A 17197-nucleotide genomic window follows, 5' to 3' on the forward strand; every position below is an offset into this window, starting at 1 on the left:
TCAACACCCCAGCAGGGGGACGGAAGCAGGAAGCCCGTGAGCCCTTCCACCTTCGGGTGGAAGACTTAGGGATGGTGTGTCCTGTGATGCACTTGACCTCACGTTGGGGGGACGTGAGGTGGTAGGAGGAGGGGAGGGCTCCGGAGTTGCTGGCAGGAGGACGGAGCTGCAGGCGGTCAGCGGGGAGGAAAGGAGAGAGCCTCACGGTGCTCCGAGGGGAGTAGAGGCCAGGGCAGGCCACGTGGCTCTGCCCGTCCAGCGGGGCCCCATCCTTGCTGCAGCCTTGCTCCGCCGCTCCCCACAGCCCCGTGGGTAAGTACTGACTGCAGGTGGAAAGTGACTTGCAGTACTGCTGCTCCGCCTCTGAGGCTCTCTACATAGCCTGGGGGGTGCTGTAATATCATCAAAGCAGATTGTATGTAATTTGCTTTTTAAGATGTTGCCATAGGACTTTAAAAAGTTTGGGTGTTTTAATTACAACAGTGATTCACACTTTATAGTAAAAGGGGAAATTAGAGGGAAGGAATGCACAGTTTCCCAGAGTCCCAGCGTATTCCTAGAGGGAGGGCAAACCTGGCTGGCCCTGAGGCCAGACCCACAGCCCCCCGACTCCCGGAGGGCTGGCCAGCCCAGCGGCGGTGGGAGGGGGCACTCAGCTGGACCTGGTCTCCCATCTCGTCGTGAACTTGCCCTCAGCACGGCTGAGACTGCTCACCCTTCCTGAGCCCCTTCTTGGAGCCTAAGCTCGGAGTACTCTCGGAAAGTGGAGGATGGCTTTCCCCGAGCACGGGGTCCAGCTTCCGCCCCTTTCAGAGGGTCAGGAGACAAGGAGTGAAAGCGTGGTCTATGAGTTTCACTGTACGCACTCATGATTACACGCACACGCACATGTGTGTCGTTTAAAACACATCTTCGGCTGTTGAGGCTCACATCAAAGAGTGTTTTGCTGCCTTCTTTTTGTGGGAGTCCTCACTGTGTTCCCAGACTTGCAAAGAACAGGGAGGAGTGAGCTTTTGTGAGCCTGGCCTGAAGGCGGGGCGCACGCACCCTTTTCGGCTGGTGGTGAGCCCTCTATCCTGTCTGTCACAGATCATCAACGGACTGGTGCAGACGACCGGCTGGCCCAGCGTCGTCACCTGCCTCAGCAACTGGTTTGGAAAAGGAAGGTGAGCAGAGGTGGCCCCACTTCCAGCAGTATTTATCTTTTCAGATCCTGATGAACACCAGACCACCACCTTCTTTTTAGTTACTCTCTACATTTACTGCAGAAAAAGCCACTTTTACTAGTCCACTCTATGGGGGAAGGTGATTGAAACCTCTGGGACTTGGGGTGCTGAATTCAGGTGGGCCTTCCTCCTGGGAGACGCCCCCCCCACTGCCCCCACCGTGTTGTGGGCAGGTCGAGCCTGTCATTTCACACAGCTGACGAGCAGCTGGTCACCTGCAAGCCGGGGAGAAACACAGAGCTTAGGGCCTTGCCCCACATCTTCTGAAGCAGAAGCTGCATCTTCCCAAGACTCGAAGGCACATGGAAGTGTGGCAAGTCCTGAGTAGGTCACCCAGCGCCCAGCGGCAGAGCCCTACTCAGCCTCTGGTGACGGGACCACAGTCCAGGTCCCATTGTGATGTCCGTGTGACACACAGTGTGGCCAGACCCAAGGTTAGAAGTGCCTGAAGCCACTCAGCAAGACAGGGGAAGCAGAACGGGAGTCCAGCTCCGCGAGCCTTGTTTAGATTCTCTGCTTCGTTCATCTGGTGGGCTCTGTGAGTGGGATATTTCCTCAAATGATTGTGTTTAGATTATGGAGGCACAGATTTAAAGCTGGGGTTTTCCAAGAAGTTCAGGGAAAGGCTTCTTTTCCTCTCTCTAAGCGTAGACTCACTAAGCTCTGAGAGAGGTGTGCAGTTATTCCGCTGAGGTAAGATATGAACACTGTTCTCTTGTGCACGTCTCCAGCCCGCTACCTCCTGGGAGTGGCGTCCACACTCCCGCTGATTCCCGTGGTAACTCTCACATCCTGGGCCTCGTCAGTCCCACACCTACTGGCCCACTGAAGCTCCTCAACGTCATTTGCCATCTTGTGTTCTGTTGTGTTGCAGGCGAGGTTTGATTATGGGGGTCTGGAATTCCCACACGTCCGTGGGCAACATTCTGGGCTCCTTGATTGCTGGCTACTGGGTGTCCACGTGCTGGGGCCTGTCCTTCATCGTTCCTGGGGTCATCGTGGCAGCTATGGGGATAGTGTGCTTTCTCTTTCTCATCGAGCGTAAGTACACTTGGCCTTGGAGGTGACGCCCTGGGAGGGCTTTGGAGGGCCAGCTGTTACGGGAAAGGGCAGTGTCAGTCCAGCGCAGGCCCGTGGTGGCCCTGGCTCTCTGCCTGGCCAGGTAGACTTCCCTCTTCAGGTGTAGACTTCTCCTGTGAGCGGTCTCTCCAGCTCTTGGGAGGTTTTCTGTTGTCTCCTGATTTCTGGAGTAACTGATGTGGAAATTCCTCGCCCCCTGCCCCCCCCCACCCCCGCAGCGTCGGGTGTGCATGGTTCACCTTGTGTTGGGAGTATCATATCTACCTGAAACCTGCCATGTCACTCACCTCTGTGGCTGCACCTGTTCACCCGTCTTGCTGCCACAAACTGGTCTCTCACCAGCTTGCTTGCCTTCTGATAAGATCTATCTGAGACAATACTATGAAATCATTGCATGATTTAAGACCATATATCCTAATCAGGTGAAGAGGGCTTACCAAAAAATCAAATTCTTTGTTCCCTTCTAGACTCAGTACCAAACCTCTGATTTAATTGGATTTGAAATTAATTTTCAAAACAGAGATCTGGCAGGACAAGGATTCCTCGCAATTAGTCCAGTGTTAGAAAAGCCAGCATCGCTTTAGCTGTTGTGGGTCAGGACGTCTGATCCCCCAAGCTCTTCTGAGGAGCTGTATTGGGCGCTTGCTTCTTCGACTTGGCTTAAAGCAAAATAAAACCATACGGTAGTCGACAGCTGCCTGCTGTTAACTCCGGATCGGGAAGCTCAGGAGCTCCGCTACGCCATCCGTGCTGGGCGTCAAGTGCGGCTTCAGCTTTGCATCCTGAGCTGCCAGCTTCGTCCAGGACGTTAAGGCGTGTTTTACTCAGCTTCTCACCTCTCTTTTCTCATTGCTAACGCTAACCTTTCCATTGTAAAGGAACTACTGTCTAACCGCACAGGTGTGCGGCTCCGGGCCGGCCTCTGTCGGTGAGGGCGGAGGCCATGGTCCGCTGAGGCGTCAGGTGCACCGCCACTGCAAGCAGGGAGGGGCGCCCACCGTGTCCCGCGGGGGCGAGCGTCTCCCTGCGGCCACAGGAGGTGAACTGTGAGACAGGTGGGGGTATCTGAGCCCGCTTACCAACATCACCAGCCTGTGGCACTTAACTGTGGAGTGAGTGTCAGAGTTCCGGGAAGGGCCCCCCGTGTCACCTGTTCTCCAGGCTGGCTCTCTAGCCCGTGGAGCTCTGTCACGGGGCGCTCCAGCCTGTTCCTTACGCATTAGTCACCCCGAGAACAATGTGCTCCTGCACAGGGGCCCCCGGGTGTGTCCGGCCCGAGGTCTAGAGTCCACGGTCCCTTTTCTTCTCTTCCTCAACCGATGAAGGGTTGGTTCTGGGGGAAAAGGGAAATGCGATGAGGAATGGGGTGTGTGGCAGGAGATGTGAGCAGGTTTGCCGGCCGGCCCGGATCTTAGCACCCGTGTACCCGTTCAGCCCGGTTCTCCCAGGCGGGGCCTCGGCCTCCGCTCAGGGCAGGGCTCCCAAGAACAAGGAAGTTGTGGTTTGTCTTTTGTAATAAAATGAGAGCCTCCTTCCCATCGAGCCTCCCCTCCTGTGGCTCCTGAGGGGGTGGGACAGGGCAGAGGGGGTCCCCACGGGGCTCTCCTGGAGCTTCCTTCCCCCTACTTCTTGTTGGGGCCTCCCGCTCCATCCGGGGGTTGGCCTGTGGCCCCATCCTGTTCCCGCAGTGCCGCTGGAGCGCTGCTTCTCTCTGCCCTGGCCTGCTGGGGGACAGAAGCGCAAGCCCTCAGCTTCCCCAGGCCCACCAAGCCTTGAGGCCAGGGGACCGTGCCTGCAAGGCTGTCCCGGGAGGCTTGCTACTACTGGCACGGGGGGCGGGGGCTCGTGGGCACCTGGCCCTGGCATTTCTCTGCCTTCCCACCAGATGTCTTCCTTCTGGGCCCCATCTTCTCTGTGGGCTCCCATTGGGTGTTGGCATCTACCCTCTTGTATTAAAATCCGAGGTTTACTTTGTTGTTTGCACTGGAGTTAAGACATCTTTCAGACTCTCCTAGTAATCTGTGAACACGTGCCCTGTGGCCCTTCTTCCACATCATCAGGAGAACATTCTCAGGGGAGAGGCGGCCACTATGTAGCACGTGCTCCCTGTGTCCCAGGCACGATGCCAGTCTCAGTGCGGGTATTATTTCACGGATTTCCAGGGGAAGGTCTTGAGGCTCAGGGGCTGTAGGTGACCTGCCCAAGGTCACACAGTAAGTGGTGAAGTTGTGGTGTAACCAGGTGCCTGCTCACCCATTCAGACTTTCCCATACTTTGGCCATGGATCCTTAGGTCCTTAGGATGTGTTCTTATGGTGCTCACTTCGGCAGCACATATACTAAAAATAGGATGTGTTCTTATGGATTCAATTAAAAAAATGTTTTTTCACTTAGATGATAATTTAAAAAAAACAAACTTTGTGTATTATAAAACACCGCCTTTTCTCATAGAGACAGTACGCGTTTGAAAAACATTTTCTTGCAGTGGGGAGTATAGATTCTTCTGAAGTCTGTTTCTCAAACCTGGGTTCCTGAGAATCCAGGGAGTTCAACATTATTCTCTGGGAATAATGCGGGAACTCTTTGATAAAGAACAAGAGACCTTTTGTGGGAACTCTTTTCTTAAAAAGCATCTGAGAAATACCACACTTCTCAGCCGCCATCATTCCACTATGTGAGCCTCTCCCTGCCGGCTAAATGCACAACTGGCCACTGCTCGCGGGACATGCGCTGGCCCTAACCGCGGCCCCTCTTCACTCCCTCGCTGTGCGCCGCAGCCCCCACTCCTCCTCGCCTGCCCCTCCCACCCTCCTTTCCCCGCAGGCCCGCGCATCTGTGAGAGAAGAGGTGGATGCACCCCCGGTGTTCCAGGCGCTTCTCTTTCCTGCCCCTGATGAGGCCCCCCGACAGGAGCCGTGAGGAGGTCAACGGGGCTCGCGGCCCCCATCGCTCTGGCGTGCAGACCAGACCATACCTCTTAGCGGGGGGACCTCATCACCACAGTACAACCCCTGACCCCCACATAGGCCTGTCTGGGGCAGCGCCCTTCCCCCACCATGCAACCCGCCCCCCCGCCCCGTCTCCCTGCAGCTGCGGTCGGGAGGGGCGGCTCCGCACACGGCTCCTCTCTGCTCCGCGGTGACTTTGGAGGCAGCGCCACGAGCTCGCCTCATGATAGGAGGCATTTCTGTAGCCTTCTGACTTCCCCTCATGCTGGGCCCCCGGGGCCCCCACGCAGGAGTGTGTGAGCAGAGAGAACCCCCTGGCTCCTCCTCCTCACTTGGACCCCAGCCGGGCTCCAGCCCGGCTGTTGGTGTGCCCGCGAAGCTCTTTTACCCAAAGTTACAAAAAGACCCGGATTCGGGGGGGGGCAGGGGGCGGGGCGGATCTGTTTGAGGCCGCCGCCTTGATTCTGAAGGAGGGGGTCTGCTCCCCCTGGCTCCTCGTGGCCGTAGGTCTGGCTGTCGGTTCTGTGACTGCACGTGTCCTTCCTTCTTTGCGTTTAGATGAAAAGGTCTCTTGTTCTTTATCAAGGTAGATGTTTTGTCCCCACTAATTTGTATTTGTAATTAATTCCATGGTGTGGAACAATGCATCATAAATGTTACAGGTCACCCGCTACTCACGTCTTCACGGTTCCTCCTGATCCTTGCCCTTAATCGTGTCTTCCGTGGCTTGTCACCATAGTGTGCACACGCTCTGCTTTTTGTGCTTGTCCCGTGTGAAGTCTTTCCCGAGGTGCGGAGCCGTCTTCACACGTGCGACGGTTTGCCTTTGCCGGGGCTCCCTCCTCCACCTGCGTGCCTGACAGACTGACGGACAGGGGTGTGGGGTATGCGTGGCGGGGTGCTGCCACGCCCATTGTCCTTTTCTTCAACCGTTGCTCATTTGGTCAAGTATCAGATGGTGTCTTGTTTTGGTGTGATTTCGTGGGTGGTGGAAACGCCCAGCCCTGGGTTCACCGCTGTTCCCGTTTGCTGTTTCAGATCCGAAGGACATCGCCTGCTCCTCCTCCCTGGCGGTGGTAAGGACCCCCTCTCCTCTCCTTTTTTTTTTTTAAAGATTTTATTTATTTGAGAGAGAGCGAGAAAGAGCGCACAAGCAGGGGGAGGGGCAGAGGGAGAAGCAGAGCAGGGAGCCCGATTCGGGGCTCGATCCCAGGCCCCCGGGATCCTGACCTGAGCCGAAAGCAGCCGCTTAACGACGGAGCCACCCAGCCCCCGCCCCCCCCTCAGTTGTGTCTCCTATAGGACGGTGTGCCGTCGGCCAGGGGTCCGATGACTGTCATCAGCCTGGTTCAGTCTGTGCAGTGTCAGTGGGTAACAGGTGTGTAGGTCCCGCCCTCAAAATAGTGGCAGTGCTAGATGCTAGAGAAGGGCCAGTCATCAGCACAGCAGCGGAAACCCGGACAAGGAGCGCGGTGCGTCCTGGGCACAGCCGTCCGTGCAGAGGCTGCCGTGAGGCCAGCCCTGCCCTGTCATGGCCGCGAGGGTCTTGCTCCTGCCGTCCCACTTCCTCCTGTGTCGTTCTCCCCCCTCCCTTTGTTGCTCCCGCAGGTGGTGTCCCCACCTTGGACGAAGTCTCTGTGGCCTGGTTCCCCGCTTACCTTAGAGCAGGCCCCACGAGTCACCCCCCTCCCCCCACTCCGGCTGCATGGCTGCTCTCCTTCCGTCAGGCCTGCACCATCCCGTTGAAACAGCCCGGCCCGGTCCCAGCAGCAGCATCTGGCCGCATGTGCTCAGCCTCTGGCCCCACCCCACGGCCTGCTGCCAGCGTTTGACGCGCGTTTTCCCTCCCCCGTGTGACGCTCTGTTTCTCGGGCTTCCCCGTCGTGCCCACGCAGAGCGCTTTGCTGGCCCCGCGCCTCTGCCGGACCCCCGATGCGCCAGCGCCTGTCCGCGCCCTCCCCGCCGGAGATCCGCACAGGCCCTGGCGGTCCGCGCCTCCCTGTGCGCCAGTGTTGCGTCCCAGCAGGGCCTCCCGCTGAGCTCTGCGGTCACATGTGCTGCCGCCCCCCCCCTGCCATCCCTGCCGGGGGCTCTGGGGGGCTCAGACATGCCACAGCTAGGGTCATCTCTCCACCCCGTAAACTTGCTGGGCCCCACGTTCCCTGTCTCAGTCGGGGAACCCCTGTCCTCACCCTGGGCAGGCCAAATCCACAGGAGTCCTAGACACGCAGGATGTCCCCTCCACCACTGTGACCCATGGCACCGGCGTCTCTCCTCTGAGGCTCCTCAAGCAATTCCCCTCTGCTCCTCCAAAACCCATGCCTCACACTTCACCTGGGAAGATTTTCTAGAAGTAGGAGTCAGAGCAGGTCCCTAACTTGACTGACAGCCTCCCGCGGCTCCCTGTTTTCCGCAGCATAAATCCCGCTTACCTCTCACCGCCAGTCACTCGCAGGGTCTCCTCTTGCTCTCTGCCGGGGCCGCGGCTGCCATGTGCAAGGGCCCTGGGGCCAGAGCGTCCTGCTGCCGTCCATTTGGCAATACGTGGAGCTTTTGAGCACAATTAATTAGAAAAGAAGAGGTCCGGTACATTCTTAAGCAAAAATAAGCAAAAACTCAATTTTGAAAATCACTGCCTTCAGGAAGGCTAAAGGCCACATTAAAAAAAAAAAAAAACTATAGTTGATATTTTATAACTTTTTTTTAAAAAAGTCCTTTTCCTGCCATGAGCATGAATTTCGGTCTCAGAGTTTACAGGGATCAGTGTTTAGTTGTGCAGTGAATTAACCCTTAGAGCTGGCCCAGCAGCTCCACTCCGAGGTGCCCAGCCGAGGGAGGGGACACACGCGTGCCTGCGCACACACACCCTGCCTTCTGAACCATCTGCTGACCTAGGAGGGGCCTCGGTTCCTCGCTCGTCAGAGAACATTGCCCGATATTTCTACAGGCCTTCCCTTTCAAGGTCGTTTGCAAATGTCAGAGCTTGAAGCAAAACGAAGTTTTGCCGGTCGGCAGCTTTCCATGCCCCCGTACCTCAGTCTTGGATCGTTCTTCCCAAAAGGATCTTCTCACCTGCTTTTGTCTGGGGTCTAGAGCCCCCAGTTAGCCCTTTGTTTTATTTTATTTGTTTATGAGAGAGAGAGAGCACGTGAGCAGGGGGAGGGCCAGAGGGAGAGGGAGGGAGAATCTCCAGCAGACTCCCCAGCGCAGAGCCCAACACCGGACTCGACCCCACGCCCCCCAGATCCTGACCTGAGCCAAAATCAAGAGTTGGTCGCTCGACCGACTGAGCCACCCAGGCCCATCCGCCCTGTGTTTTATTTGAATCATGGGTCTTACTCACGCCTGGGAGCTGTTCTGTGGGGCTCGCGCCGAGCGCCCTTGCCACCCTACAGTTAGAGGTGGCGGCCGGCTGTCAGGTCGGTAATTGCTCACTGTGCTTTCCTCTCCCTGAAGCTCAAGGGCTGTGAGAACGGCACACACAGATTCCGACTGCAGAAGCAGGTCTTCACGGACAACAAGAACAAGCCTCTGGTGAGTTGGACCAGCCTGTGCTGCTTGGCAGAGATCAGAGCCCAGGCTCGGTGACAAACTTGGGTCTCGAATTTCTTCCGTAAGACCCATGTGTGCCTTGTGCGATTTTCTTCGGTAGCAGGCCGGACTTCCTTTAAGTTTGTAATCAACCTGAAAGCGACGCACTCATTCCACGACTGTTGGCAGCATTCGGTGTCCCAGGCGCGCTGTAGGTCAGGCAGCGCCCGGAGCCTCAGCCACAGTGTCTGCCCTGCTCCTGTGGACTCCCATTCTGGGGGGCAGGGTGGGGTACAGACGGGGAACCAGCAGTTTCCGCAGCAGCTAAATGCCAGGCACAGAGCCCAGTGAGAGGGGTGAGCAGACACTGGTCCAGGTCCGGTCTTGGGAGCCGTCCCTACGCAGGGGGCGTGCATAGAGCTGTGAAGGGGGGGGTGTCTGCACGCACCTGGGCCAGGGGGGTTCAGGGAATGCACAGGGAGGGCTGGGGATGGGAGGTGGGCCCAAGAGGCAACATAGTCATCTCTCAAGTATCCACCCTGCCACTCCCGTGTTCCAGATGAGGAAACTGAGGCAGAGTGCTCAGGGACCTGCCTGGTCGTCCTCCGAAGGGAGGCCTCGAGGCAGCGCAGTGGGCCCCTTCCCTTTCAGGGTACTTCCGACCAGTCCTTCATGGGGCTCTGCTTCACAGCACTGAGCCGTGGGGGCATCTCAGACTGGGTTTTACTCACCAATATTGTAAGTTCTTTTCTTTTTAAATCAAATACCTTAAAGGATAAATGTACCAAATGGGCTTCTTACTTTTTTTTTCTTTACTGCCTAAGGAAACTTGTTTGTGGTGGTGGAAATAACGGGAAAGGGAAAAATGATGTCTCATACATCGTGGTTCTTGGAATTTAGGGAAATCCAACTGGAAAGCTCTAACCTCTCTACTCATTGCTGAGGGTGCATTTAAAAAGTCGGGTGTCTTAGCTTGGGCTGCTCCAACAAAATTACCATAGATTGTGTGGTTTAAACAACACATTTCCTTCTGGAGGCAGGAAGTCCCAGATCAAGGCACAGGTGGGTCTGGGGTCTGGCAAGGCCCACTTCCGGGCTTGCAGCCCGCCGCTTGACAAACAAAGCACGGGAGGGACGCAAACTCTCGGGGCCTCTCCTTACAAGGCACGGACCCCATCCTGAGGGCTCCACCCACCACAGTAGGACTTGGGCTTCCACTCAGGAACTTTGGAGGAACACAAATAGTGGGTCCACACCATCAGGTGTCAATCAATGTCCAAACGGCTGTGACTCCTGATTGTTACTGAAGACTTACTTTTTCCTTTGAGTCAAGACCCTGGACCCTGTGTTGCGGCGCAGTACTGACCAGTCGAGCTGGCCCTGTCTTCTCGAGTGTCACTTCCCTCTTCCCTTTCCTGCTCCTTCTGCCAAAGTGTATTGACTAACATGTCACCGGAGAGGCCTTGGCAGGTCTTGTCTCTTCGGGCCTGGCCACACCACAGGCTGACCCTGACGTGCTCACGACCAAGCAGGTTTTGGTCCCTTGTCCCTTATGTGGCAGGAAGGGCTCAGGCACTGGAGGTGGCTCTCGGGTCACGGGGCTGGACGCCCCCCAAGCTCGGCCGGACATCCTGGTGTCCCCTTTCCCAGAATGACCTGGCTCAGATCTTCTGGGCTGGGAATTAAACGTCACCCAGCCCCCGCATCACCACCGTTTCTGTGCCAGGCAGGATGCTGAACAACTTCGTGAGGAAGGGCGAAAGGGAAGGGGCAGGTGAAGAAGCAAGGATGAGCGATGAGGAAGGGGCTCTGGCCTCACGGAGCCAGGAGGACCCTCTTCCCTACTTCGGGTCTTTATGATGATTGGCTCGTGGATGGTCGAAGTTTGTCACCTTGCGGTCACGTGTCATTGCCCATCCGTGGCTTCTCTGAGGATCTTTCTGATTGGCTGTGGCTCAGCAAACACTTCCTGAGCACTGAGTGGGTGTTTTAATGCTAAAGGTGACTCCACGTGGCACACCAGTAGGAATCTCCAGTTCCCTGGGGGCGACCTTCTGGCACAGTGTAGCTGCAGGCAGCGGAGGGCATGGCGTGGGCTTATCACGTTTAGATTAGTGCATTATTACACGCTTCCCCTCCCCCCGCCGTGCGTGTGTCTGTGTCTGTTTTAATCGCATGGAGCCCTGTTGCTCTCTGACTCCTAAGCCTAGGAGTGGGGTTCCCTGGCTGAAGAAGGCCCATCCCCCCGCCGAGGGCTCCAGAGGTGCCATCAGACCCTGTAGGGCCCCTGATGCACAGCTTCCCACGTCCTGGTCGACCCAGGGGGTCTCTGGCTCTGTAAGGAGGCAGCTTTGCTCTCCTGGTTTGTTTTGGAAAACCCACTGTGACTTCCCACTTTCCCTCTGTGTCCTCCAGACACTGCAAAGGACTGGAATTTGGTAGCTGGGAGCCCCCGAGCTGTGCATAAAGATGAGTGGCTGTGGGCAGGGCGCCCTTTCCAACAAAGGCCAAGCTTAGCTAAAGAGCTGAAGGGCTGGATCTGGGGCTTTCCACCAGCCCAGCGAGTGGCCCAGAAATGCTTTACAGATCCGGGAAGGGCCGGGTTGGTTTCCGTGAGCAATTCCTGCTCTAGGCTGGAGTCCCTCTTCTCTTACCTGAGCAGGATCTGTTCACTCTGTGTTTTCTCTTTATCTGGTTGCATGCCATCCCCTGGAGAGCCTGCTTTAGTGTTTACAAACACCTGTCCTAGACCCGAAACCATAGAAATCCTAGAGGAGAGCACAGATAGTAATGTCTCTGATATCAGCCCTAACAACATCTTTCTAGATATGTCTCCTGAGGCAAGGGAAATAAAACCAAAAATTAACTGTTGGGACCTCTCAAAATAAAAAGCTTCTGCACAGTGAAGGAAACACCAAAACTAAAAGGCAGCCTACGGAATGGGAGAAGATATTTGCAATTGACACATCTGATAAAGGGTTAGTATTCAAAATCTGTGAAGAACTTGTAAAGCTCAACACCAAACAACGACAATACAATTTAAAAATGGGCAAAAGACATGAACAGACATTTCTCCAAAGAAGACATCCAGATGGCCAACAGACACGTGCAGAGGTGCTCAACGTCACTCATTGTCAGGGAAATGCAAATCAAAACCACAATCAGATACCACCTCACACCAGTCAGAATGGCTAAAATTAACAGCACAGGAAACGACAGATGTTGGCGAGGATGCAGAGAAAGGGGAACCCTCCTACACTGTTGGTGGGAATGCAAGCTGGTGCAGCCACTCTGGAAAACAGTATGGAGGGTCCTCAAAAAGTTAAAAATTGAACTACACTATGATCCAGAAATCACACTACTAGGTATTTACCCAAAATATACAAAAACTCTAATTCAAAGGATACATGCACTCCTATGTTTATTGCAGCATTATTTACAGTAGCCAAGATATGGAAGCAGCCCAAGTATCCATTGATAGATGAATGGATAAAGGAGAAGTGAAGGTGTGTGTGTGTCGGGGGGGGGATATTACTCAGCCATAAAAAAGAATGAAATTTTGCTGTAGCAGCAACATGGATGGAGCTAGAGGGTAGTATGCTAAGCAAAATAGAGAAAGACAAATACCATATGATCTCACTCATGTGGAATTAAAAGAGCAAAGGGGAAAAAGAGAGAGACAAACCAAGGAACAGATACTGATGGTCACCAGAGGGGAGGTAGGCAGGGTGATGGGGGAAATAGGCAATGGGGATTTAGGAGGGGTGCACCTGTTGTGATGAGCACTGGGTGTCGTATGTAATGTGATGAATCACCATATCGTACACCCTAAACTGTATGTTAACTATACGGGAATTAAGATAAAAAAAAATCAAATATTTTATTAAAATAGTATAGTAACTATGTATATTGATAGCTACACATAGGTGTCAATTCATTTGAAAGTAATGAATCTGAAAGTATTTATTTTTTCCTATAATTGGTCTAAAAGTCTATTTTTTCCTATAGTTCATACATTTCCTAGTTTAGACTCTTCATTCCATTCATTTGCAAGTTTGTTTTAATACATCTTTTTTTCAATGAAGCAACTTAATAAGATATATAGAATTTCATGGGTTTGGTGACAGTATTCATGAAATTGATGAAACCACATATTGTTGAATGATTTCTGTTATATCATAATTCATACCTTAAAATTCTTAAAAACTAAACAGAACCTGTCCTGCGGTTTTCAGCCTTGACTGCACGCCAGACTCTCCCGGGGCCTGTCCCCCAAGATTGCTGTGACTGGTCCAGGGTGCAGCCCGAGTGCCGGGCTCCCTCACAGCCCCGGAGATTGCGGTGTTTACCTGCGATTGACAACTATCGATTTGGTCTCCTGAACGGGACCACTAGCCGTGTCATTCAAGAGAGAAAAGTTCTTTACTACAGACTCAGACCCTAGTTCTCTGTTTCTGTATGCTGTTATGGAATTGTCGTTAGGAAGATGTGCGGTTTCACTGGGGATTTGTCATCCTCACTCAGAAACGTCAGATTATATGCTGAAGTGTGAGTAGGCCCATCACCAGGCCACATCGTTGTTGGACGTCAGCTTCTCAGTGATGGGAACCTTGGGTCGCCCCAGGGGCCGGCTGCTGGAGCCTTCCTTCCAGGATGCCAATTTCTGTTCTTCCCTGGAAAAGAATTCTAAATATCGAGAGAGGAATATGGCAACACAGTATTCGTTTCTTTTTTCCTCATTTAACTGCACTTTGAAACTTGCAAAGGTTGTAGTGAGATAAACACAATAAAACTGTGATGCACAGAAACATTTCTTTGTAAGTTTTGGACCTTCATGGTTCACTCATGAAGAACACCTTTAGATCATCTTGGCTCTGACTTGGCCCCCACCCCGGAACTGGGGAGCACTGTTCTTTGCTTTAATGAAGGCAAACTGTCCTTTAGGAATGTCCAGAATTGGAATTTACAGAATATTGGAAGTGCTTTATGAATTTTAAAATAATATTATTTCTGGTAATGAGTGTCCATTGTGAACTCCTTAGAAAATACAGGGCCATGTAAAGAATTTATTGACCTATTGACCTTTCCCTAAAAATCACATAATTCAGTTACTCAGTGATAACCATTGTCAGTTTAGAATTTATCTGCCTTTTTCCCCTATAATTAGATCCCGCTAGTTACCTAGATATGTAATAGGTATATACTAAATGTTTTTAAAGATCGTAATGAAAATGCAGTTAATGGGACATAAGCATTAAAATCTCACCAGCTTTTTTTTTTTTTTTTTTTTTTAACGACCGCAAGATATGTCCTTTATATGGATGCACTTGACCAGTTCTCCCTGGTCGTGCAACGTTCAGTTTATGGTATTTTTCCGCCTTTCAAATTATCTTTCACAAATAGATTCCTAGATTGCTGGGTCAAAGGATTTTGCCTGTTTCTAGTTAGCATTTCCTAGAGACACATGGGCGTTCAGACCTCTAAGGTGAGGACCCGGTGAGCAGCATACCCAGGATGACCCCATGACCTAGGGGAGACGCGTCCTGCTCAGGAGTTCTGGCCCCACTCAGCCAGATGCACACTCCCTGCTAACACCTTTCTCCTCTCTTTCCTTCCCAATGGGATTCACCTCCAGGACCCTGAGATGCAGTGCTTGTTGCTGTCAGACGGAAAGCACCCCGTCCATCAGAACCACGTCATTGTCCTCCCAGCTGATGGCGGGAGCAGCACGGCCGCCATCAGCTTCACCGGGGCCTTGAGGATCCCCGTGAGTACGCGCGCCTGGGGGGAGTTTCAGGAAGGGGCATTTGTGCCTCCTCTTGATGATCAAGCTTAACAAAAGAAACCCGTGGTTATGTACTCTCCTGCACATACCAGAGGTTGCCAACAGGCAGTCTCGGGACTGAGTAAGGCTGCGGTGTCTGTTTGCCTCACACTAAGCTTTCAATTTTTCAAAATTAGTTGCCTCCATGTAGAAGTTCACCCATTTCGTTGACAAATAGGGCTTCCCATCTCCACTTAGGAAACCAGAACATCTGGTTCCAGCAAGCCCCTTGCCCCGTGGCCCAGCCCCTCCCTGAGCCTGAAGACCCTGAGTGTGAGCCCCCGGGGCGGGTGTGGGGGGCACTGTCCCCGAGTCCCGCTCTGGGGTGTGGGTGAGCCCACTCGGTTTGCTTTACCCTTTAACATGCTTTTAGGAGAACAAAGCTGGTGTGTTGGAGCTGCACGTGCTAACGGAAGGAGTGGGGGGAGTGTGCAGAGCCAAGGGAAAAGACAAGCCCCTGGGCAGACAATGCTGCTGGTCCGCAGACTCTGTTCGTTGTTTAAAGATCAGAGTGCTGGGCCGTGCTGAGGCGGTGGGCCCTGGCTCCAGGCCGACGGGCACACGGAGCACCTGCTGGTGGGCGCGCTGGTGTGTGGTCAGGGCATGAAGGAGGTCCAGGGAGAGGTTTTTCCACACGGGGCAGGGAGCTGTGCCGTGGTGAGATTTCTTGTTGCTTTAGGTTTTTCTTGTATGAAATTCATGGGCTCCCTCAGCAGAGAATCTGGGGGGCTCACAAAGGACACGTGGAAAATGTGTTCTTCTAACATGGCGGGCCATGGCGGGCAATGAAGGCAGAGCCCAGGGCATAAGCAGGTGGAGAGGGGGGATCGCAAACACTGCCCATGTGGGGGAGGATGTCCAGGCCCATGCTGTGGCCAGGCCGGTGGACCGCACCTAGGAATGTCTGAACTCCTGCCCTTGGGTGTGATATCAGCGGAGCTACTGCCGACCTCACACACAGACATGGTCAGCCTCACCAGGGAGGCTCACGCGGCCCCCAGTGAGAAAGGGCTGAGGGGGCAGAGGCCCAGAGGCCCTTTAGCGACTGGGTGAGGCAGGAAACATAAACAGTACACCCGGGACCTGAGAATCATGTCACCGAAGTGAAAGAACGTCAGAGAACTTGTGCTGGAGAACAGAAAGTCCTGGCAGCACCCAGATGAAGCTGGGCGTCCGGCCAGCAGGGAGCGTGGAAGGCCAGGCCGGGGCTCCCAGAGCCACTGAGAATGTGGGCTGGCGGCGTTTAAATAAAAACTCACCCTTAATAACAACTAGTAACTTTCCCGGTGGTGCCTTATCGTGTGGCTCCTCGGCTGAGAGTAGGGCGCACAGTTACAGGGCGAAGGTGGCACTGTGGCCCGGCCTGGCGCCGCCACAGATGCGCTGGGGGTCCCAGGCAAGTGTGCCAGCCACTCTGAGCCTCTGTTTCCTCATCTGCAACGGGGCTTGGGGCTCAGTGCAATACTTACGGTTCCAAGGATTGAATGAGGTCGCTCAGGACAGTGGTGAGCGCCGCGCTGGGCGCGTGGTCCTCATGCCATGAGCCGCGCGCGCATCCTCGGACCGAGCTAGCCGCTGTGAGACACTAACTCGGGTAATTCCAGAATCGCATAAAGTGAGATTTGTGTTCTCTGCCTAGTTTGGTGGGTGTCCCTGTGCGCACACAGCGTGACACCCTAGCGTTACCCCGTGTCTCACCCAGACCTCCCGAAGATGTCTGGGATGCATGTCTCGTGATGCCACGTCTTTCTAAGAACAGAGCTCAGGTAGAACACAGACAGGACTCTGACAGCAGCTGTCAGACCGCAGGCCCCGGGGTCCTCGTCAAGACCCGCATTTCTCTTCCTGGTGTCTTCCCAGTGCCCCCACATTGTTGGGTGCAGGTGCGGGCACGTGTGTGCGCTGTGACTGGTCGGAAGGCCTGTCCTGTGTGTGTCGGCTGCTGCGTGGTTTGCAGTGGTTTCTGGCAAAAGGAGAGAGAACACCACGTGCACAGTGGCGAGGTGGCCCCTCCAGGCACGCTCTTTGAGAACTCCTTTAACAGCTAGGTTTCCAGAGCGTTGTGGTGTGGGAATCAAATCAGCGCATACTTTTATGGACTCTGATCTGATGTCAAGACCTTGGGTCTCCATCTGCAAAGATAGGCAGGTGCTGCAAGAGTGGCCGTGGGCGGGTCCTCTGACCACCCCTGCCACCCCCATCCTCGGGCAGCACCCTGACGCACAGATGCCGCCTCCCACTCCCCGCGGCTTCTGCAGGTGCCCCACCAGACAGACATGCCAGCTGTTTTTATGGGAATGAAGTAACTCATAATTGTGTTGCTCGTTTCAATAAACCTGCTGTGTACACACTTGGGATAAAGACTGGCTCTCTCTTTTTCAGGGTGTGATCGAGTTCTCTCTGTGTTTGCTGTTTGCAAAGTTGGTCAGCTATACCTTCCTCTTCTGGCTTCCTCTGTACATCACAAACGTGGGTGAGTTCTTGCTGGAAGCACCGATGTTAGGTTCGTGCAGGGGCTGTGATCTGGACTCCCTTTTATGTGCTGATTTCTAGAGCCTCATGATGCACGATGAGTTGAGACGTACTTTT

At 54.1% G+C, this 17197-nt stretch overlaps 1 protein-coding gene across 4 annotated transcripts in view; it reads left to right on the forward strand.

The window, feature by feature from the left end:
* SLC37A1 (solute carrier family 37 member 1) overlaps positions 1–17197 on the forward strand; it is a 72047-nt gene that overhangs the window by 35811 nt on the left and 19039 nt on the right. For all 4 annotated transcript variants that reach the window (XM_073887023.1, XM_025863378.2, XM_025863377.2 and 1 more), the window contains 6 exons: positions 1090–1166; positions 2101–2267; positions 6292–6329; positions 8710–8787; positions 14420–14551; positions 16991–17081. In XM_073887023.1, the coding sequence (XP_073743124.1) occupies positions 1090–1166; positions 2101–2267; positions 6292–6329; positions 8710–8787; positions 14420–14551; positions 16991–17081 (583 nt within the window). The remainder of the gene's footprint in view (positions 1–1089; positions 1167–2100; positions 2268–6291; positions 6330–8709; positions 8788–14419; positions 14552–16990; positions 17082–17197) is intronic.

The sequence above is a fragment of the Callorhinus ursinus genome, unplaced genomic scaffold (assembly GCF_003265705.2).
Source record: "Callorhinus ursinus isolate GAN/ISIS: 27379988/994484 unplaced genomic scaffold, GSC_fseal_2.0 scaffold75, whole genome shotgun sequence".
Lineage (NCBI taxonomy): Eukaryota > Metazoa > Chordata > Mammalia > Carnivora > Otariidae > Callorhinus > Callorhinus ursinus.